Source organism: Pleurodeles waltl, chromosome 5 (genome assembly GCF_031143425.1).
Source record: "Pleurodeles waltl isolate 20211129_DDA chromosome 5, aPleWal1.hap1.20221129, whole genome shotgun sequence".
NCBI lineage: Eukaryota > Metazoa > Chordata > Amphibia > Caudata > Salamandridae > Pleurodeles > Pleurodeles waltl.
The window spans coordinates 994,667,101-994,691,662 of record NC_090444.1 but is presented as its reverse complement, the minus strand read 5'-3'; the positions used below and the strand labels follow the sequence as shown (position 1 = coordinate 994,691,662).

The 24,562-nt window shown below is 43.0% G+C and overlaps 1 protein-coding gene across 2 annotated transcripts in view; it reads right to left on the bottom strand.

Annotated features, from left to right (window-relative positions):
* Positions 1 to 24,562, bottom strand: part of ADGB (androglobin) — an 871,677-nt gene that overhangs the window by 672,453 nt on the left and 174,662 nt on the right. For both annotated transcript variants that reach the window (XM_069235154.1, XM_069235155.1), the window contains exon 6: positions 220 to 359. In XM_069235154.1, coding sequence (XP_069091255.1) covers positions 220 to 359 — 140 coding nt within the window. The remainder of the gene's footprint in view (positions 1 to 219; positions 360 to 24,562) is intronic.

Genomic DNA, 24,562 nt, shown 5'->3' with positions numbered 1-24,562 from the left:
TGCCTGCACATTTAATTGCAGCAGCCGAGTGTTTCAGAGGAGAGCTTTGCGCACCGGCACGTTTTTAATTACAAATTAAGCACTGTGTGTGTTCAGAAAGACAATACTGGCTTCTGTGTACCATTACTATAAATCCCGAAATAGCTTATTGCTTTATTTTAGATAATTATAGTCTTGAGGAATGGTATAATGCAAAGAAATAGTAAAGGTTCAACCTACGTGACATTCGCCAGTTTGATGAGAGCTTTAGATAACAACATTGGCCAAAGTTCGGCTTCTAAATTTGTGGCCGGAAGCAACAATTGGTTGTCTTCACTGAACGGCATGGTATCATCCACAGTGATCTTGCGCCAGCTACCCTAGAAATTAGCAGCATGAAGAGAACAAGCAGATTAATGTCATGGAAATTAGGAATAGAACCGGATATTTAAAACAAGCTTTTCATTTCTCCTCCCCCAAGCACTCGAATCGTGTTCCTGCTGTGGCAGCAGTGAAATTACCGATGCTTTAATGACCAGGAGGAGAGACAAAAATGGCAAACGAGAGTTTTAATAGATACATCTTGTGTGACTGGGAGTGAAATATCCCACTAATTTAGTAGCCAGCACGTGTTAATTCAGTCTCCTCTTCACTCACTTCACTAATTATTGGTACATGAAGTCTTAACACACTACTTATAACAAACGAATAGACACACCCCACTAATTTGAGATTTTCGCACATCTGCAAAGCATGTTATTAGGTAACAGAATGCCAACGTTAAAAATACATTTATAATCTGTTTTTAAAACGTTGCTAATGTAGTGTTACAAGAGATAAGCAAGAACCTTACATTTCGAGTATTAAAAAAACATTTTTCAAAAGGCCGGTGGTAGAACAAATAAATAGCTTTTCCCTGAGTATTCACAGAGCCTTTTTCCTGTCATGCAGAGGATTGTCGCACTGGAATTTAGTTGCTATTCTGCATGTGTCATTACACACTCGGAGAGAAGAAGCAACACGTGTAAAAACTATAAAATGTTTTTTTACCTTTACAAAATCCAATAAAGGCAATCTTTCATTTTATAAGAAATGACGCATTGTTTACCTGTATTCCTTTATTGATGGGTGAGAGTGTTCCAAGTGGCTCCCACAACTACTAATATTTTATGGAGTCAACTCAAAGGCCGTCACAATGAGACGCCCATAATAAGTCCGCAGCGAAATAACTGGAATTCGTAGTTTTGGGGGAATAACTTGCAGAAACACGACTTAGTATACTGATTTATACATGCTTTTCCCCGAAATTCCTCCTGAATACTTTTCCTGCTTGAAGTAGGCAAAATCTCTGAGTGGAACAGCGCAGAGATTTGGTGTTCCCACAAAACTTATTATTCCGACGGTCACTAACTCTTCTTACCATCCCAGTCAGAATTATCAGGCCACTTGTAACAATGGCCAAAATGATTTGATTAGAGCGACGTGTAAAGCAGCTAATTACTGGTATATACCGCACTCTGGGAAAGCTAAATGAACGTTTTATTACAAGTAAAATACCAATTTGTACTCTTTGCAATTATCTAGAGTACTGTTCTCTCCCAGTTTAGGTGCCATTCATTTTGAAGTTTTTCTTTAAGATATGAATGTCTACCCCTGTTGAAGGAGGAAGAAGCGCTTTACAGAATATTGAGGGATAAAAATGTTAATTGATTTACTTACCACTTTCACTAATATGAACAAGATGGCTTCTAACATATTTGAATATGTGCAGACAGCATTGTGGGTGACGAGGACCTTTCCGAAGTAATGCATTAAGCGCCCAAACACCGACCGCTCGACGCAATACCACATTCCCAAAGTCGAAGGTTCCTCACAGACAGCTTCCTCTTTGAGAAAGGATACCCCTACCCTTCTGGGTGCTGCCATCCAATCGATGCTTTCTGACCACAATTAAGGCTGCACTGATACAATGATCTGAGGTTTAGAAGGAAGGGGGCACCTTTCACGCCTCTTTCATTCTGATTCACAATTGGGTTGCAAAGTGTACACTGTGCATCAGAAATGCATTTCAAAGTGCCTTTGTACTTTGCGGCTTTAGATGTTGCAGTCACAAAGACTATGAGTTTAATATATCAGCCACTATGTTTTTAAAGAGTGCTCTGCCAGGCCACATTACAAGAGTCCATGCTTGGAAGTCAACACAGTACAGCTTCATAAGAGTGCGAAGAAAGCCCATCCCATCAACTTAGCAAAGCAACCTCTACGGTGCTAGTCTGATCTAGACAGTACTTACTCATTATTAGCCCACAATCTTAAACATCTGTTCATGAGTGAAATGGCCAATTATTGAACAAATACTGTAAGGATTTGAGCTTGGCCAGTGACACTGATATTCAATAAGGTGGAGATGACTATTATCTCCATTACTATTAGGCGTTTGCTTACTGAACCATGTCACATTACGGGCACTTGATTAGGCTTGCATAGTATGTACATTTCGAGTAGTTACTGTTTTAGAGCGCAACAGTCTTGTGCAGCATGCTAGAGACATGCTTCAGCACGTAAGTCCTCCTTGTACCTATTAAACCAAATCTTCTTCATGGTCTGGTGCTCCGACTGCTCGCCCAGACACCAGTTCTGATAGGCATTCACATTCTCTCACTAAACCGCCTCCCTTTGTCAGAGGCGGTAATCATTAAGTTGTGCTGCATCTGCTACAGTCTCTTAGCTTATAATCCACTTTCATCCTTCTTTTTCCATCCTTAATCATGGACATTTGGATGCCTCTCTACTCCCTCATGCTCAGATGTTTTATGACAGAAATCCTCAATCTAATAATACTAACTGTGCATAACATGCACCTAACCATAATCCCCACCTGACATGCGCACTCCCTCTCCACCAGTTAGGAGCCTCAATATATAGTTAACCACTAGAACAAGGCCGCTCTCTTTCATTACACGCACTGCTAAGGTTACAAGGTTTTATCACGCATCCTTGCTTCCACTACATCTAGGGCCAGATGTAGCAAGCAGTTTTGCCCATTCTGTGTCTATGGGAAAATGTGTTCGTACATATGGCCCCTAGTCCCTTATCAACGACCTTGTTAATGGGTAAAAAGGACGACTGCAACAATCTCGTAGTTGGCATCTCGTAAAACTCCCTCTCCCACGGGATAAAATTATCAACTTTACCACCCAAATATATTTTTACCTTCACCTGTCACAAGTCTGCTTCCTCCTAATGCCTCGAAGTTGGCAGACTTTGTGAAAAATATAGGATTTACAAACTCCACACGCCAGTTCCCGAAGCAGTATCAAGCACCTCACCCACACTACTCACAAAAAACCCTCCATTTCTGTCCATAAGCAGGTAGTCAGCTTTTCTAACCTTTGCCTTATTTTTGTCTGTAAGCCAACTCACATCCAGTACAAATTCAGGGCCTTAGAATTCCATGCATCTCTCCACTGGAAATCCTAGACGCTGCCCCCTCCCCAGTTACAAGCCAGCATTCAGATCCACCTCCAGGCCCAGCATAAACAGCCACCCTGATCACTGTGCGTTCGTCCACATTGCCTGCAGGACTGCAACCTAGCCACTAAACCTCCACTCCTCCTCGCACACCTGAGTTTTAAGTTGACTATAACTAGTTTCTGCTTACTATTAAACATATACATATTTGCCCAGGGCTTTGTGTCTCTTCAGTTTTAAGGAATAAACTCATGCTTCTCTTGTATTCAATTCCAACTTTTTTTGCTGGATTACCTACTGACCATGGACACATCACCAAAAGAGAATAAAGGAATATCATCTAATCTTTGTCATCATCATCATCATCAAGTTTATTGTATAGTTAATCAAACCATTACCTGAGATCAACAAGGATAATAAAAGGGCAAATATAAAAAAATATATATTTTATACATGTATAATATTATTTAAAATACGCTACACTGGTCTGCCAATGCAGAAGCTAAAAACAAGTTAGTCAGTGGTGACTACTCTTGCAGAGTTTGTTATTTTACCACCATTTGATGTACAGGAGCCATCTAACAAAGCCACAGCTGAGTCAATACTGTAGAAAACATACTACCACCCGAGGGTGGTCCCATTTCAAACAAACCATAGTAGCTTGTTAGCAACTGTGGGTCAGATATTTGCTTGCTGACATTTATGGATGCGATATCGTAGAGATAATGGACATAACCATTTCCTCCGCTGAATGAGAAGCGCAGGACAACTACAAACGTGTCAAAGGTGCTAATTTGTAAATGCATTGCCTGCACTCTTCCTCATGTGGGGCAGTTTTCATTTGAGCAAAGGTCAGGGGTGGAAAATATCCCAGAGAGGAAGCAGATGTTATTTTTAATGTACATGGGAAAGAGAGGCCTATAGATAGAGCTCTATACACTTTTTATAGCAGTTAATAACCGAATAAGAACTATTTCTCTTGCTAATGTTTTTTGATCTTTATAAAGGGATCTCTTTAGAGTGGCATTTGACTAAAGTTTTGTTTCTGTAATGAAAGTCTCCCAAAATTCGACTAGTGACAATCTCTGCAAAGTTTAATCTAACACAAGTCTCCTTAAGCTTTGGGTTTGCCGAGGACCATCCATTCTGCCTTCCCTAAGCTTTCGAAGTACCCTCTTGAGAGGATCTTGAGTCTTTGCCTAACCTTTCCTTGTCAGCAGATAGACTGGATGTCGAAGAAGTTGAGCTCGTAAAGGTCCTCATCATGTGTCTAAATTCTAATCCCTCCGCAAACAGGAGGTTGTGCAAGGACCTGAACTCCAAGTAACGCAGTAATTATCTCTTAGCAACTGTCCCCTGAGAAATTTTGACAGGTTAAACCTGATTAAATAAACAGTAGGAAAACATGCAGGAACATTCCGATTAAGTTCAGTTGAGAGTATCAGCATTTTCAAAGTTTAACATTTTCAATGACTAACTCTAGGCCAATTTTTCTTATATAGCAAAAATATATTTTGTAACTTTATTACTAGAACCAGAAGAACTTTATTGCAGGTAAGTACAGTTGTAAGCAGGCATTAAGCATATGTATCAAATGTACTTTGGTTTTAGCAGATAAAACAGTTTACAAGTAAGTAGCAATTTTCTATTTAAAAAGTTGACACAGTGCAATTTTCCATAGGAGTCCATAGCGCCCTGGGGGGAGAGAGTATTAGTATAGTTAACAGGTAGGTACACAACTTACGACTTCAGTCTTCGGAGGTTAAGATGTCCATAGGACATACAGAGTCCCCCAAGGATCTTCACTGAGTTCCACACTGTGCAATGCATATATGGCCCCTCTCACAGCCATCGTCAGAAGCCACGGAATGAACATTGTGTCATATGCCGATGATACACAACTCATCATTTCCCTCACCAAAGACCCGGACACGGCCAAAAGGAACTTCCACTCAGGAATGGAAGTAGTTGCCACCTGGATGAGAGAAAGCTGCCTCAAGCTAAACTCCGGCAAGACTGAGCTCATCATCTTCGGAAACGCCACCTCAGCTTGGAACGACTTCTGGTGGCCCACATCCCTCAGTGACCCCTCTGCACCAACAGAGCACGCCCTCAACCTAGGCATCATCCTTGACTCCTCCCTATCCATGACCCGACAAGTAAACTCAGTCGCCTTCTCCTGTTGGCACACACTACCCAAACTTCAGAAAATCTTCAGATGGATCCCGGCAGACTGCTGCAAGACAGTCACCCACGCCTTAGTCACAAGAAAGCTCGACTACGGCAACGCCCTCTACGCCGGCACCTTGACTAGAAACATCAAAAAACTACAACTCATCCAGAATGTGGCTGCCAGACTCATCCTGGACCTCCCATGCAGAGAACATATCTCCCACCACTGGCTCCTGGTCGAGAAACGAATCACCTTCAAGCTACTCACCCACACATACAAGGCCATACACAACGCAGGACCGGCCTATCTGAACCACTGTGTCTCCTTCCACACCCCCACCAGACCCCTCCGCGCCGACCAGCTGGCCCTGGCCACCATCCCTCGCATTCATAAAACCACCACCGGAAGACAATCCTTCCCCTACATCGCAGCAAAGAGCCTGAAAAACTTCCCCCTGCACCTCAGGCAAAGCCCAAAGCCCATTGCTCGCCATCTTCAGGAAGAACATCAAGATGTGGGTCTTTGGATGAGGCCCCCCCAATCCAGCACAGCGCCTTGAGACCTTCACGGGTGGGTAGCCAACCTTTACAAAAACTGATTCATTGATTGATCATACGTCGAAGTTTAGGTTAACCCCGAAAGTGCACCACCAGCAGCACAGGAACGGCTGGGTGCAGAGGTCAAAGTTGGTGTTGGGTTTCCAATGGAATCCTATGAGGAATGGAGGTGCTTGGGACAGATATGCTTGCAGATAAATACCCGCGTCTTTGAGGAGCAGACCTGGGGGTGGTTAGGTGAGCACCGGGGGAGGGAGGGGAAGGTAAGCACCAGTCACACACCCTCAGTGGCACGGGGGTGACCAGGTGCAGGGTACAAACACAAGGCTAGGCACCCAATGCTTTTCGATGGGGGGACCGCAGAGGTCATAAAAGATGCTGGAAGCTGGGTTCAGGAAGTCGATTCCAGAAAACCACAGGCTGGGCAAGGAGGAGCGCTGCCTGCTGAATGTCGCTGGACCATCGGATGGATTCCCCAAGACCTGGGGGCTGCAGGTGTAGGGGTACCTTTAGGTGTCAGGAATCTTTGTTGGATCCAGTCGCAGTCAGGGGGGTCCTCTGGTTTCAGGCTGCAGGCATTGTTGTGTTGGCAAGGAGGGGTCAACCCAGGGTGGACACAAGGCTGGAATCCCATGGGGACCTGTTCTGAATCGATGGGCCACCTGGACACGGGCTGTGGGTGTCGGTGCAGAGTGGGCAGGACTCGCGGATCAGGGGTGGTCCTGGAGTCCTTTCTGGAGCTTCTTCTGGACAGGGCCGCTGTCCTTGGGAGTTCTTGGTCCTCTGCTGGGCAGGCAGACTTTGGGGGTTTGTAGAGGTCACTGGTTCTGCAGGATGCGTCGCTTTCTAGTAGCAAGGCTTCGGAAGCTGCAGACAGGCCATTAGGGCTGGGGCTAAGTCAACTGGTGTCTAGAGTCTTCTCTGCTGGGGTCGGTTTAGCAGTCTTTCTTCTTGCTTTTTTCTTCTTGAGGTCACCAGAAATCCAGTGAGGTGGGTTCAGGGGTGCCCTTAAATCCTAGATTTAGAGGTTTAAGAGGGGGTCAGAGGGCTGTATCCAATGGCTACTGTTCCTGAAGGTGGCTGTAACTGTGATCCACTCCACTCCAATCCACTCCATGCCACTCCAATCCACTCTGATCTACTTTAATCCACTCTACTCTAATGCACTCCACTGTAACTCAATCTAATCCACTACACTTCAATATCACACTAATGCACTCCAATACAATGGAGTCCACTACAATCCTCTACACTCTAATCTGCTCTAAACCACTCCACTATAATCCACTTCAACCCACTCTAATCAACTCTACTCTAATCCAGTCCAATCCACTCCAGTCAACTCTACTCCACTCTAATCCACTACAATCCACTCCACTCTAATCCACTCTGCTTTAATTCACTCCACTTTAGTACATTCTAATCCACTCCACTTCACTCTAATCCACTTTAATCCAGTCAACTCCACTCTAATTCACTCTATTCCACTCGAATCCAATCGAATCCACTCTAGTCCACTCCAGTCTAATCCAATCCACTCTAACCCAATTTAATCCACTCCATGTCACTCTTGCCACTTCTCTCTTTGTACTCCACTCTACACCACTCACTCTACAGCACTCCATGACACTCCACTATGTGACACTCCTTTATATGACACTCCACTCTATAACACTCTACTTTATGACACCTTCCTCCACTCTATGCCACTCTACTCCACTCCACACTACAACACTCTAGGCCACTCCACTCTACGACACTCTGTGCCACTTTATGCCACTCCACTCTACGACACTCCATGCCACTAACTTTTAGGCAGGTTGAACAGCAGCACACTGGTGTACAACATGGCTAAAACAATTGCCAAAGCCAGTAGTTCTCGCATACATGCAACTGATTCGCTTTGCCAATGTTAATTGTGATTATTTCGGCTCTCCAGCAGATGCTTCATGGTCACTGTGGAGTGAGTATGCCTACATGATCTTTCAGCTAAACTTAGGGCCCGATTACGAGTACAGTGGTCTTGGGACCGCCGTACCAAAGTTGGCGGTACAACTGCTGCGCCCTCAGCGGTCTGACTGCCCGATTAGGATGGTGGCAGTCAGACCGCTACAAGACTGCCGCCACCGCCAACTCCTGACCCACTGCGACGTCTGCGGTAGGGACAGCGGCAGACAATGCAGTGCGTATTCTTACCTGCCTTTCTGCAAACCTTCTCATGGCGGGGAACCCACCAGGAAAAGATCAGCGGAAAGGCAGGAAAAGGGCCAAAGAAGGGACCCCAGGACAAATATGCACTGTTGGTGCACGCACTGTCTGCCATGCACGACGACATGGTGCATGGCAACAGTGCACCCGACTTGCTGGCTGCGCAATCAGTGCAGTCAGCATTGGTGTTGGCACGCTTTTATAGCCGGAACCAATGCCAGCTGCACTGACTGGGTGGACAGCCCCACGGGGTGTCGTGATGCGGTGGTCGGGAGGCCGCCGGGTTGGCGGCGTCCTTCTGACCACCACCGCTGCGGGCTGGCAGTCTGGCCACCAGTATCATAATCAGGCCCTTAGTATCTTCCTTAGTTCAGGCGTTGGTTGAAATAAAGGATTTTCATGAGGTGACAGTACTTTTCTCTCTAGTAGATGACGTCCATGACTGGAACTCAGCCCATAATCACATAGCTTCTCTTCTACCTCTGTCTCACAAATGACTTCCTCGCAATCAGAGGACGCACTGGCAAAGCCAATCAGTCTGGCCTAGGCAACTGTGCAATTGTTTTGCTGTTTATTTTTTGCAAACAAACAAAATATACAAAAATATAAAAGAAACGAAATGGTCCAGAAGTCGAGTCATTGTAGGCCTGGCACTGTACTGCACTCTTTATAAGACGGCAGTGTATATATGGTCAAACAAACAACAACTTCTCACAATGCAGTACAGTACTCGAAAGCCAACGGCTGGAGTGGGCTAACCCACTGACCTACGCTGTCATGGGTGGAAGCAAAATGTGAATGGCACCTCAAGAGGGCTGACCGGAAGTGACTACAATCATGTATACATGTAGTTTGTATTATGAAGTTTCTGGAAAACGTGGTTGTCGAGACAGCTGAAGATGTATGAGGCACACACAAAAATGAAATGGATTTTAGAATAATGCAACCGCAATCAAGTACGTCAGCATGTTGCTTAATTTATCTTCATGTCTCTAATTGTTTCCAAGATTTTTCAACCTAAATCCTCTATCTAATTTCTAAGAGAAAATCAAACTTATCAAAGAAGCAAGTGATTCTGAATGAGAATCACCAACCCATGGCTCAGGCACCCACCCAACATAACAAAAATAACCAATTTAAAAGAATTAACACATACTGGAAAGCATATATTAAGGATGACTAAAAAAATACTAGGTTGCCCTTTGGAGATCACACGATTAGGTATAGGAAAGCCTTCCATTAACACGTTTACCAGAACGTCAGATGAAGGTTTAATTTGTGCTGGTATTTGCAGATGGTGAGGTTCAACACTCTTTTTCGAGGCCCAACATTTCTCATCATCAGACTTTGACCCAGAGCAACGGAGACAAAGGCAGAAATGGGAAAAAGAAGGAAGAAGCAAACGATAGGTAAACACATACTAATGAAGAAAGCAGGAATGAAAAAGAACTTGCAAGAGTGATACAAAGAGACTGGAAGTACACAGTGGTGAAAGAACGAGGTACAAGGGGGACTCACGACTAGCCAACATCGGTATTAGTCAACCCTGCAGCGGGCTCCTAAGAAAAAAACGTTTGGCCCTGCAAATATGGCGATGGTGATGTTTATTAAATTTATGATTTTTACTTTCAGAACGGTAGTTCAACTAAGTTATTTGCTAGGTAAACGTACACAGCGACTTTCATAAAATATTGATCCAGTGCACTGAATTGAAACTTAAGCTCTCTGCTAAAGGTGTTAACAGTAGTTCGCACTCAAACATAGAGGGCGCTCTTAAACTTTACATTGTTGCATTCCTGAACTTTTTATACATCCCATTTTTTTAATCCAGTGTTCCTAATTTAGCTCAACAGCAACGTGTTTTCTCAAATACGCAAAACTGGCTGTGTTTTTAGTCTCATTGTGACAATTAAATTGCGCTAGTGGGCTCAAGTTGTGCCATTAAACTGGTTATTTTGTTTTAATGCCACCAATCACCACCTACAAATCTGCAGCTGCGGAAGTGTTGACAGTATTAGAAATTAACTCTGCACACACATCGCATGCCAAAGCACTTAGACGTCTGCAAGAACATTTCCAATTCACTGAATGTAATTTACATTCCTAAACACTGTCTAGCGGTAATAAAAGAGTTTTGTGCTCGTCCTCTAGAAGATGATGGTGGGCGACGGGACTCTGACATTGAAAGAAATTGCATTGTAAATCCATAGCGACTCAGAAAACCTGATGGCCTTAAATGCTTCGGTATTCTACCTGCTACAGAAATGTTTCACGGCCGCTCATTAAGCATTCAGTCAAAACATGTTGCATACTATCATAAACCCTACTTCGCACAAACTACTTCCCTTCAGTGTTGAAAACATTGTAAGACCAATGCTCAAATAAATTTCGAATTCTATGATTGGACCAGTGGATATCTAAATGATACTGTTTCATCTGAAGTTTTTTCCCCTCCAATGTATGCCAGTGCGTTTACTTCTGTAAAGGTTAGGTAGATGGACAGGTACAATGGATGCAAAACTGGTCAAGTTCAATTAAGACTGAATTTTATTGAATTTTAGTTGAAACTGAGCAATCTAATTTACATGTGAAAATCTCTAGGCTCAGGTATCCTAGAATTGAAGAGCAACACATGCTCCTGGTTAAGTGCCTTATTCGCATGTTGGGAGAGGATACTGGAGGGAATCAGGGTGTTGGGCGATGGTAGACTACGGCCACGGTCTTGATGCGAGCAGTAGCTGAGATACCAAAAGATCCAATCTGACCCACAACATTAGGCAATTTCTGGCTCACTCTTGGTATCTTGGCCAAAGGAGCAAGGCTTTCCTCAAACAAAATGCATATGGTGTAGGTTTAAAGGTGTATCAGCTAACTAACAATACATGGACTTTGCTAAACAGTTAAATATTTAATAAGAAAAAAGTTGTAATATAGAAAAACTGATAACTGGTACAACACAGTGCTTAATTACCCTGCTGCCGAAAGCCAGTGCTAGAATCACCTACCAGCCATCACACTTAAACAAGTGTCACATTTTGGATTATTACAGGATTATTCCAGGTCACCCCAAGATGTAGGAATGGCCTAAAGTGCTAGCTTTATAACTTTTATAGTATATTGAATTGTTGAACACTCTGACATGCTCTGTCCACGAACAGGCTGAGATAATCACCATGTGCTCTACTTTGAAAAATAAGTTCAGTTGTTTAAATATAAGTGCAGGTGCCGAGAACCATCAAACACCGGCAGAAATTATGTACTAGTGCAACAGTTATAAGGAAAACAAAAACTGTTCAATGAAAATTTAAAAAGTCAGTGTCTTATGGTCATTTAACTTGGGGCTAGGCTCCCTTTGTGGCTAACCCAAGAGAAACCGTAGCCAGCTAGAAGTTGGAACGCGGTCCTTTTAAACATTTTAACTTCAGCTTGGAATTCTTTCAGGAGGTTTAACATTTTCAGCAGAGCAAGTTTGCTATCATTGTGAAGGGTGCAATGTTCATTTAACTGTTAATGTTACAAGAATGGAAACAGCTTAGTTGAAATCTAACCATTTATTTTGTAATGCTGCACCCTTTTTAAGTCATTTGAACGTTCAATGGTGTATCTAATGGGTGGCCTTAAGCACCAAAACAAAATTCCTAAGTAAAGTGAACAACTGCTTTTAAATTCTTTGGAAAATTACTGGGCCTGGGATTTACAAACTTTCAAACTAACATAGGTATGAATCAATTGCTGAAATGCATGGTGGGGCTTCGTTCCCTTGTCCTCATAAATTTCTAAAATGACACACATACAGGGAGTGCAGAATTATTAGGCAAATGAGTATTTTGACCACATCATCCTCTTTATGCATGTTGTCTTACTCCAAGCTGTATAGGCTCGAAAGCCTACTACCAATTAAGCATATTAGGTGATGTGCATCTCTGTAATGGGAAGGGGTGTGGTCTAATGACATCAACACCCTATATCAGGTGTGCATAATTATTAGGCAACTTCCTTTCCTTTGGCAAAATGGGTCAAAAGAAGGACTTGACAGGCTCAGAAAAGTAAAAAATAGTGAGTGTCTTGCAGAGGGATGCAGCACTCTTAAAATTGCAAAGCTTCTGAAGCGTGATCATCGAACAATCAAGCGTTTCATTCAAAATAGTCAACAGGGTCGCAAGAAGCGTGTGGAAAAACCAAGGCGCAAAATAACTGCCCATGAACTGAGAAAAGTCAAGCGTGCAGCTGCCACGATGCCACTTGCCACCAGTTTGGCCATATTTCAGAGCTGCAACATCACTGGAGTGCCCAAAAGCACAAGGTGTGCAATACTCAGAGACATGGCCAAGGTAAGAAAGGCTGAAAGACGACCACCACTGAACAAGACACACAAGCTGAAACGTCAAGACTGGGCCAAGAAATATCTCAAGACTGATTTTTATAAGGTTTTATGGACTGATGAAATGAGAGTGAGTCTTGATGGGCCAGATGGATGGGCCCGTGGCTGGATTGGTAAAGGGCAGAGAGCTCCAGTCCGACTCAGACGCCAGCAAGGTGGAGGTGGAGTACTGGTTTGGGCTGGTATCATCAAAGATGAGCTTGTGGGGCCTTTTCGGGTTGAGGATGGAGTCAAGCTCAACTCCCAGTCCTACTGCCAGTTCCTGGAAGACACCTTCTTCAAGCAGTGGTACAGGAAGAAGTCTGCATCCTTCAAGAAAAACATGATTTTCATGCAGGACAATGCTCCATCACACGCGTCCAAGTACTCCACAGCGTGGCTGCAAGAAAGGGTATAAAAGAAGGAAATCTAATGACATGGCCTCCTTGTTCACCTGATCTGAACCCCATTGAGAACCTGTGGTCCATCATCAAAAGTGAGATTTACAAGGAGGGAAAACAGTACACCTCTCTGAACAGTGTCTGGGAGGCTGTGGTTGCTGCTGCACGCAATGTTGATGGTGAACAGATCAAAACACTGACAGAATCCATGGATGGCAGGCTTTTGAGTGTCCTTGCAAAGAAAGGTGGCTATATTGGTCACTGATTTGTTTTTGTTTTGTTTTTGAATGTCAGAAATGTATATTTGTGAATGTTGAGATGTTATATTAGTTTCACTGGTAATAATAAATAATTGAAATGGGTATATATATTTTTTTGTTAAGTTGCCTAATAATTATGCACAGTAATAGTCACCTGCACACACAGATATCCCCCTAACATAGCTAAAACTAAAAACAAACTAGAAACTACTTCCAAAAATATTCAGCTTTGATATTAATGAGTTTTTTGGGTTCATTGAGAACATGGTTGTTTTTCAATAATAAAATTAATCCTCAAAAATACAACTTGCCTAATAATTCTGCACTCCCTGTATGTACATTCAGAAGAGGACCATTATAACATTACTTATAACAGATTAAAGATTTCTAAAGGATGTTTTAACAAAATTTCATTTTAATCTTTTGGGAGAAAAGCATACTTCTGCTAGGCTGGGAAATCTGGGGGGTAATTTATTTGAATCGGAAAACAGAGGCACACTCGGAAAGGAGAAATAAGGCAGCTGCCAAAAAGAAAAAAAAACAGTATAGAGTATAGATTTCCCTATAAATGTTAGGTATGTGTCATATATATTTTGCTATGAATAGGTGTGACTTACTCTTGAAGCACTCCTGGATTACTACTAAATTGCCGGAGCAGCCAGGAATACTACAAAAGTAATTAATAGTTAAATCTTTGTGATTTTTTCAAGAAGTCCGGGGTCTGCTTTATAGCTCTGCATGGGTTTGGAGGAATTCTCAGAAGTTTTTGCTAACTAACAAATGTAAAAGCAGGCTGCAAAGAAGAAATCTGCTGAGAAGTTCCAATGTGCCTTGAAACCATTTGTCCAGACAACTATAGGAACATCCACTGAGGAACAGGAACAGGAGTATTGTGCAGCCTGATATAGCCCCCCAGTGCAATGGGGGTGAAGCAATTCCACTCAAAAGACATTAGCACCTAATTTAGAGTTTGTCAGAGGAGTGCTCGGTCACAAACATGACAAATTCCTTGTCCGCTTCCTTACAAGTTGTAAGAAGTTGGGTTATTGGTTGAGGGGGTCAAAACTCTACTCCAGCAACATCCCCAGTCCTTGGCAGGCTGAACCACGAAAGTCACCAAATTATCCTCTGCGTAACCCCTTGGTGCTCAGCACAAAAGCAGCCAGGCTTCACTTATAGGCAATGCATAAAGTGTTTATGCAGTACACAAACACTAATAAAGTTAAAGCACAACACATGAAAAATCCCAAATCAATTTAGAACCACAGAGGACATTTTAATGACTAAAATGATACCAAAACAAATTAAATCCAATCAGTGCAACCGGAGTTACGAATTTTTAATTTTGTTAGTGCAAAATAGTGCCTGAATGTTCAAACTGCAGGTATTCTGTTGCACAAGTAAAGTCAAAAGTTATAGACAACTCCAATGGAGCGCAGATCGGACACACGAGGTGGATTGGGCCCTTACTTGGCTTACCTTCAGACTTAGAAGAAATTTTTAAGAAAAGATCCTGAGAACGTAAAGTTTAGCGGGGCAAAGCAGTCTGCTTTGTCCAAGGAGGAGGAGCTGTCAGCAGAAACCGCTAAATGGAGTTGTCGTGAAGATTTCAGAAGAGGAAAACCTCTAGCGGGACTCTTTTGGAAGTTGAAAATCTCTAGCAGGATGAAGCTGCACGCTGCAGCCAACAGGGGCTCCATGAGGCCTGATACCTTCACTGAGAGGTTTCGCTGAACAAAGTTTGCAGCTGTGGAGAAGAACGTAGCTGAAGCTACAGCAGAGTCAGGCTGAGCTTGTTATGTTCCTGTAGCTCACACAGGAGGCCAGACAACTAGTGCTTGGAGTCTCGCGGATACTCCTGGGTTCAAGCAGCAAGGCAGGTCTCAAGCAGCTGCTTAGTCCTCTGGGGGGCAATTCAGACCTCAAGCAGCAATGTAGTCCTCTGGTAGCAGCAGCATAGTCCTCAGAATTACAAGGCAGGCCTCAAGCAGCACTGCAGACCTCTGGGTGTCCAAGGCAAGTCTTCCACAAGTCCAGGAGAGTAATGTAGATTTGTTTTGAAGGTGCAATATTTATACCAGTGCCACCCTTTAAAGTGGGTGAATCTTCTAGACTACCTATATATCTGGTTCAGGAAAGTTCTTCCCTTCATCTGCCAACTCTACAATAAGTGTGGGGTGACAAAAGGAATGTGACAGGTTTCTTTGTGTGTGCTGGAGGCAAGTTCTCTGAAATGTATGTGGGGCAGGGAACAGCTGCACCCCAACCATTCTGGTACAACTGTCCATCCTGCGAACACCTAGTCCCCTTTTGTCTCAGGAGGAATACACAAAGCCCGACAGCTATGCTATTCACAGTCATGTGACCCCAACACTGACAGCAGGCATCAAATGGTTAGGGGAAGAAAATACCAACTTTCTAAAAGAGTCATTTTGAGAATTGTGACTTAAAATCTGATTTTACAATTAAAGAGGATTTTAAATCACAGTTCATTTGAGTCCAAACATGACATTTCTATTTGCTACCAATCAAATAATTGCACTTCTTAACTGTAATAAGGTAACCTAATGTTATACAATGGGAGTGATAGGCCTTTCAGTAGTGAAAAACAAATATCGTTTTTTTTATTACCAGGACATTTAAAACTGAGGAAAACATATCCTACTTTTAAAAAAAAAATACAATACACCCTGTCCAATGGGCTGTTTATGGTCTACCTTAGGAGTGACCTATATGCATTAAAAGGGAAGGTTTAAGCCTGGCAAATGGATTATTATGGACAGGGCAAACTGACAGTTTAAAACCACACTACAGGCAGCAGTGGCAGGCTTAAGACACATTTTAGAGTTCTAGTTTGGTGGACGGCACAATGAGTGTTGCAAGCCCACTAGTAGCTTTTAATTTACCGCCCTGCCATATGCTAGGGACCTATAAGTACATTAAATCTACCAACCAGGTGTAGGCCTAATTCACCATGTTTTAGGGAGAGAGCACAAACACTTTAGCACTGGTTAGAAGTGGTAAAGTGTATGTACACAGTCCTAATGCCACTTCAGAAAACAGGAGGGGGGAAGGCAAAAAGTCAGAGGGAAGACTACACCAAGAATGTCAGGTCTCACACAAGTACCTTAGGATATAATGTTGATTGTTCTAGAGCCCACTCTCAATCATTGTTTTCCTTTTCAGGAATAAACTGTTTTAATGTTGGAGTAGGTCTTAGTCTCTTTTTCACATTATGGTACAGCACTGGTGCTTACTTCAATGAACTTGTGACTCTCCTGTACTTTGCGTCTGTCTCCAAGGCCTGCCAGACTCTGACCTCTTCTTTACTTAACACAGCTGATAACCCTGTCTGTGTATGACCCCAAACTTCTGAAGGGCCTTTCTCATTTTCTCAGTGGATGAATTCTTTCTAAAGGGGTACAACATTGCCTTTCTCTGGAGGAAAATGTCTGCCTAACTAAATCATATCTTTTACATGCTAGAGGAAAAGGAAAGTACCCTTCCAAGACGGTGGACATCATTTTCCTGTCACCTTTTTAATCTGGGCAGTCATTGTTGCACTGTGATTCCATCATTCACATGTCTCTGCTTGGTCAAGTTTTCAACGTTGAGTATCACCTCCTATCACATTATTGGGTCTACTTTGTTAACTACGTAAAGTGGAGGATGACACATATCTGACTGTTTTCTTAGTAACAAGTCTGCTTCAGAACTTCCTTGCCAGTGCAAATTGCTGTTGTAGAGACCACAGCTACTCAGTCCTGTACAAGCCCCAGTGCACCTCAGTGTATTTTTCTACTCTCAATAACTTTCAACCAACTTCACTGCAATAGATCCATAATTCCTAGGGAAGGACACTGGCTGTAGCTTCACTACGGTACCCATTGCTGCCTTGGCCACATTGGGGAGCAGAGAGAACTAACCCTTGAGCAACTTTAAAAAAAGTTGATTATTATGTCTCACAGGACCCTGGCAAGTGCATTTGCTAGGATCTTTTTGACTCAAAGTAGGGCAACTGGTTTAAGAGGAAACCAGTAAGGTTCATAAGATGATGGCTCACCAACTGTGTCACAAGCTGATTTAGCCTTGGAAGTTGTGTTTATGAGACTGTTCATGTTTAAATGTGTTGCCTGCTTCCCAAAGTGACCTGAAGCAAGGCTGGTGTTGGGGAAGTTAGTGTGCAGTCTTTCTTTAAACTTCATGATCAATGGTAAGCTGGTTATAAAACAGTGAGAGCCATAGTCTGTAAAGTTAGTCTTCACTCTTTTTTACTTAACACAGCTGATAACCCTGTCTGTGTATGCTCCCAAACTTCTGAAGGGCCTTTCACATTTTCTCAGTGGATGAATGCTTTGTAAAGAAGCACAGTATTGCCTTTCTCTGGAGGAAAATCACTAGCTACCTAAATCGTCTCTTTTACATGCTAGAGGAAAATACCCTTCCAAGATGGTGGATATCATTGGCCTGCCACCCTTTTAATCTGGGCACTCATTGTTGCACTCTGATCCCATCATTCACATGTCTCTGCTTCATCAAGTTTTCACTGTTGAGTATCACCTCATATCACATTGCTGGTCATACTGGTCCAACTTTGTTAACTACATGAACTGTTAACACATTTTAAGAAGCCATTTGGAAGGCCTACTGCTAGGCCTGGTATTGCATAAGTGTTTTCTAGGCTACGCAGAGATGAAAAAGGTACAGAGGATCTTGCAGTGTGGAAAGAGGCTGATAGACCCCTCAAGTAATAGGCCACATGGAAAGGCGATAGACATGTATTAGTGAAGGGAAATTCCCATTGGGCAAAGATATTGCTAAGAATACAGTGAAAGATGAGATTTGAGACGTAGTTTACCTGTTATGGATTGTTCATATGGTTTTGCAATGTAACACAGTATGAGCTGTACTTGGATTGTCTTGTTAAGCCTGGAAAACTAAAACTTTGTTTTTTTTTTGTTTTTTTTTAGAAAAGTGATTTCAAGGCTGTGCCATGAGTGAAGTGAAAAGGTGACCTTTCTTCAACTGGCATTAAATACAATGATAATTTGTTAAGTAAGTGATGAGTAACTTTCAGAACAGTAGACAAAACTGATTTCAGGCACAGGTAAAATTTTTCAGCCACTGCTAGATACTAATGGTGGTACTGACTGATGATCCACTTTTCTTGAAGTCATGTGGTGGATCTTGCCTATGTAGAGGCCAAGGAGGCTGAGGGCGAAGTCATGCAATAGAACATAAAAATGAAAAATAGATGTAAAATTGATCAGACCCTCAGTAGTCAAGCCAGCAAAGGGGAGAAGGATTAGAGACACTGGCAGAGTCACCCTAGCTATCAAACACCGAAGGTAAGTAGACGTTTTAAAATTGTTTCTCACTCCAGCATATTCCTCACACAAACCACTCCCAAATCACCCCTAACAGGAGGAAGACTGAAGACCCTTTTAACATCAATTTATATCACGAATCTCTGGAGCACCACTATTCCATACTGGAATTGTGCTTCCTACTGCTCCAATCAGTAATTTTCAGAGAAAGAGTGCATTATAAATGACCCTGTCGAAAGGAGTTGAAACTCGCCAAGCAGGCTTATCTTTTCAGACCAGTAACATCTCCCATGCAAATATAATGACTGTGAGTTATTTATTTGTGCAGTTTCTCCTTCTTCTGAGGAGTGAGAAGACAGACAGAATGATGGAAGTGAAAATGCAAATCTGCCTTCAGTAATATCAACATCTTCACTCTCAAAGTCATGTCGCTTTTGAAAAAGTAGTCAAGGGAAGGCCTGCAGCTTTCCCACTCTTCTCTTTAAAGTAATGTCCTCCAATAGTATTGATTTCCTTGTACAACATTTAAGTGGACACAAATGCATTGGTTTGATTGGGGAAACTAAGATCTGATACAACTGCAGGATTCCACCCACTCCTATCCTGATTCTGTCACCATATCATCTGCACCTTAACACCACCTTCTAGGGGCTCTCCGAGTAGTATTACTGTCCCTTGCTCTTTCTTCAGTTTCCCTTTGTGAGTCGAATAAGTGCTTTCAAAATTGCATTGTCTTTAACTGAATTTTATTTTTTATGTTCAGGTTTATCAATATAGGCACTGTTGAAAAGATAGTCCGACATATGAGCATATTTGCTGAATAATAGACAAGTGTGTAAATAAGATTCAACAGTAAGCCAGAGGTATTGAGTGGAACTGATTAATGTAGACATTACAAGAATTTGGATACAACTGGCATCTTAAAAAGTGGCCTTAGCTGAGTAAGGAAAAGCAAGCTGAAATATCAGCCATGTATCCCTTGAAAACTCTGGTGTACCCCCTCCCTACCTCCTATATGGTGTTGATGTGTGCATGTTATATTATCATCACATTAGCAGGTACACAAGTTGATGTCTATGAGCTCTCTATCATACAGTGTGTCATGTGCAGCAACTGAATCAGCTGCGTAACGAAACTGGATGGGGTCTCCCTGCAAAGAACATGGAAAGCCCCTCTCCGGACTCACTCAGGAGCTCTGGGGCAGTGTGGTGTGCTGAAGGGGCCGCATAAAGCTCAGCCCCCCCCTGCACCGCAGAGGCTGTGGGGAACTTTGTTACGCCACTGAACTGAGTGTAGAATGATTTAACAGACACAAAATGCAGCTTGTTACTTTCCCTTGCATAACGTAATAAAGATATTTATTTAAAAAAATTAAGAAGACTATCCACCAATGAAGCAAGACAACAGGAGCGTTTAGATGACTGGATTGATTGTTGCCATATTGTTCAATGTTGTAATCCCATCTTTAAGAGTGCCTGTGGACCAGAAACGACGCATCCCCTCGACTGCACAATGCATCCTCAACACCGGCCTTCGCATCGCAAGCCCTGTTGACAGGATCCTCGATGTAACAGGACCACACACCGTAGCCTCGCTGCATCTCTGAACCAATGCATCGCCTTAGCTACTTGACGCATGTTCAACACAGTTCCACGCAACTCTCCAGAATCAGAATGTAAGGTTCTTTGTTCAGCAGGCCTAACTGGGTCCCTGCAGCCAGCCCATGCTCCATCGTGGTTGGCCTGAATTTGTGACTTTGTTCCAGTCCAGCAAGACCAGATATCCCTAAAAGCGCTTTGTGCTCTTGAAGCTATTTTTACTTAGAACTTTGAAAATCAATATCTGCGGTTGTACTAATTGGCTTTTTGTTGTTTTGGTCTTGTTTTATTTATTACATTTTGATTTATTTTCCTAACATTGTGTAGAAACTTTTTTGTGTAGCGTGTTCACTGTTTTACTGTTTGAAGTAATGCACAAATACTTTACACACTGCTTTTAAGTTAAGTCTGACTGCTCTGTGCAGAGCTACCAGGAGGGTTGAGCAAAGGTTAATTTAGGGTTTGACTGTACCTTACCCTGACTAGGATTGTGGTTGCTGCTTGACCAGGGCTTATACCCCAGCCAATCAACAACCCGATTTCTAACAAAACATGTATAGTTAACTAAACAACTAGTGTGGGAAAGGTGTGGAAGATTAAGTAGGGACAGGTGGTGGCCAGACATTAGTGTCTGTAGTACCAACTGGTCTAATGTTATTCCCAGTTCTGAAAAAGAAACAATGCATCTCCCACAGCTACTTGTTTTACCTGGCCAATATACAGCTGGCACCAGTAGGTCTGAAGGGGAAAACCCTTGTGGCAAAGGGCATCATGTCTTTTACAATCACTGTCCAGTCGTGCTGCTGCAAAACTATTCAATGTAGACTTACCTGTGGGTACTTGCTCAAACAAAAACACTTTCTTTAATGAATGGCCAGAAAGGAAAAGATTTATGTCTCTAATCAACACCTCACCTCATGAAAAGTAGAATTGTCATTGTAGAATATTTCCTAACAATATCTGTGTGAAGAAATGTACTCTAGGTTGGTCTGGGTGGAGCAGAATGTCAAAGGGTTCCCTGTCCTTAATTGTGACAGATGCAAACTGCACATGTGAATTCAAGACTGTGCCTTTTGGTACAGGGAATTATGCCTAAGGTGAAGTACAGTGTGTAAATCACTGAAAAGCACAGCAAGTACTGGAGAGAGCACTGCCTTTCTTATCATCACCAAAAGCTGTCTCATGAAAAACGAAGGCATTGTAATCAGAACCAAAAAGATTCCGATATCAAGCAAAGGACTCAGGTCTAGGGACTTGTTTCAGACAAAATCTTCTATTTGGGCCTCTTATTTCCAGTTGTTTTGCTCCCTTTTGGAAGGTGGTCCCATTCCTGTATCCTGGCAGATCGCTGAGATTGTCCCAGTCCTTAAAAAAGGTAGTAAAGATGACCCCGGGAACTATGGGCCCATCAGCCTTATTGACACCTCCTAGAAACTCTTCTTGTGTCATATTCTAGGGAAGTTGCTGGATTGGGAAAAGGATAATTACGTATTTTCTAATATGCAGGTGGGATTTAGAAACTAAGGGTCAGTACAGTGGATCAAGGGCCAGATATATCAAAGGGTTTTACCCATTCTGTGTCTATGGGAAAATGTGTTCGTTCATATGGCCCCAAATCATGTGCTTTTGTAGCCTGCATTGGAAAACTGTAACGCTCGACAAAGGCCACTTCTATGTGGTCTTTGTGGACCTAAGATCAGCCTTTGATTCTATTCCCAGAGGTAGGTTGTGGGGAGTCCTGAAGCAGATCGGTGTCCCCGCCAACCTCTTGTCAGTTATACTTAGGTTGCACACTCATAACAATGCTCGTGATAGATATGGCAACAAAGGTACGCTTACAGACCCTTTTAACATTGAAACCAGTATCCAATAGGGCTGTGTGCTGGCTTTGACATTGTTCATGCTATATATCAATGACCTAGTCCAAGCGCTTGACTTCCCTGGCAATGATGCATGTAACTGGGCCCCCATAACATCACGAGATAGCTTTTTGGAGATGACACGCTTTTAATTTCCAAAACTTTGTGTGGCCTACCGGCAATGGTAGATCACATCCTGAGCTTTTTCAGTGCCAGAGGACTTAAGCTCAATATTAATAAAACTAAATTCATGGAGTTCAAACCCTGTAAAACAGGCAGGGCAAACATTCTGGTGGAATGCGTGCTTCTTAAATGTGTGCAGGCGTTTCTGTACGTGGGGTCTGTTTAACACACAGGATTAACTGGACCACACACATTAGCAAGAGCACACTGAAGCTCTTAACAAAAATCTGGTGCTGTGTCCAAAATGCATAAGAAAGCCTATGCATGGTGTCCTCCAGCAGTGGAGATTTATAACCCTAAAGCAAAAAGCTTAGTTATGTATGGCACAGAACTCTGTGGTTATGCTAGGGTTGATGATCATTGTAAAATAGAAAGCAAGTTTGCTGAGAGATTCCTTAACCTCCTGCAGAGTACCACCCATCTCGCTCAATTTTTGGACACTGGCATCTATCCTATCAATCTTAGTACTTTGTCTCGACCTATAATGTACAGGCATAAGCTATGGTCCATAGACAAACTGGAATTCTTTAGAACTATGATCAGGGTGCTTCTAAAATCACTGGGCTGTGAGAAGATCCCTTGGTTTGCCCATATAAAGTCTATGCTCTATGAAATAGGCTTGCCTTCCTTTGCAGCACTCTGGACTCAGCCAAGTTAGTTCCTCGCTCCCTGATAAAAGATTGCTTAAAGGAGTACCTGTGGTTGAAGGAAATGAAATGTGTTATATGGGGAGCTAGACAGACCGGTTTCTAGATGTAAAGATCTCCCCTGTTTATGACCCGTTCTTTGATATTCTCCCAGGAGGTACCCCATTACAACTTTATCTAAAATGGAGGTGTGATTGGTTCCCGTGTTGAAGGAGTACTCAAACGCGTTGGTCAGGTGTGCCAGTGTTTTATTAGAACAAGAGGATAGTCGGTGAGGTATGGTGCAGGTAAGTTAAAAGGATTTTTCGTCCTTTGGGTGGGTGGTGGTTTCTTGTTGTGGTCGCTCTCACTCTTCTCTCTCTTTTAGTTCCTCGGTATGCAGGTGTCCTGGTAGGTACATGTAAAAGAACAGAGGACAGAAGGTAAGTGGAAGGATCACTTTAGGGGTTTTCTCTTTCCTTTTCCTTTCTAGTATCTACCTGTCTTATTTTGGAGTTTACAATGGCTATGATCTCACTGTCTCTCTTGGTTCGTCTGGAAAATCGTTCTTCTGGCCCTTTTTTTTTAGCGCGTTACTGTTCTTCCCTTTCTTCTATAGTGTCTTCTATGTCTTTGTAGGTGCAGTGCCTTTCAAGTGCCTTAATCTCTAGATATATAGAATTAAAGTGCTTTGGTGTGCTCTATGCGGAGGAGTCTCTGTTTTTCCTCTTTCCCTCGTTCCTTCCCCAATCCCGTTTCCTTCTTCTCTTCCTCCCCCCCTTTCATACGTCTCTCTCACTCTCGCTCTCTTTCTCTTTGACTTCCCCCCTCAGGTATGTGATCCCACGCACCTGGGTTCGCCGCGCTTCTCCAGAAGCGTGGCGGGCATTAGCGTTTCGTCCCCCCGGCTGCCTGCTCCCGGGGGACCTGTCGGACGTCTCCGGCCGATTCCTCCAGGTTGCAGTCAGCCGTTGCTGGGTCTCGAAGCGCCGCCCTTCGTCTGCTTCGGTGACCTCTGGTAGCTCGATCCTTTCCTCCTTTGGTACTCGTCCGTCCGCTTCCTCCACACCATTTTTTCCCATCAGTGTTGTCGGAGGAACATTTAACTTGGCGGCGGCCCGCCGATCCTGAGCGTCCCACCAATCATGGGATGGGAGGCGGGTCATGCAACGGTCTCCAGGGGCAGAGTCAGCACAGGACCTGGAAGTGTGCGGGTGATCTCCAATCAACCCGTCACAGGAGGCATGGGTTTCTACTAATTCTGTGTGACAGTTTCTGTGTGAAACGGGGTGCAAAGTACTGAAGCTTGACTAAGTGCCCCTCTTTCAACCTAGCCGAAGAAACTCTATATCATTTTGCTTTTCTTCTGCCCTGCTTATGCTAGGCCACGTAAACACTGGTTAAAGCCTGTGTGTAAACTCTTGGGATTTCAACTGTATGTACCTGCACTACGTATTTTGCGCTTTGACACTAGACACATGACTGTCATTGCATTGACAAATTTGTTGCATACTGCTTGGCTTATTCACAATCACAGTATTAAAATGTGAAGTGTTGATA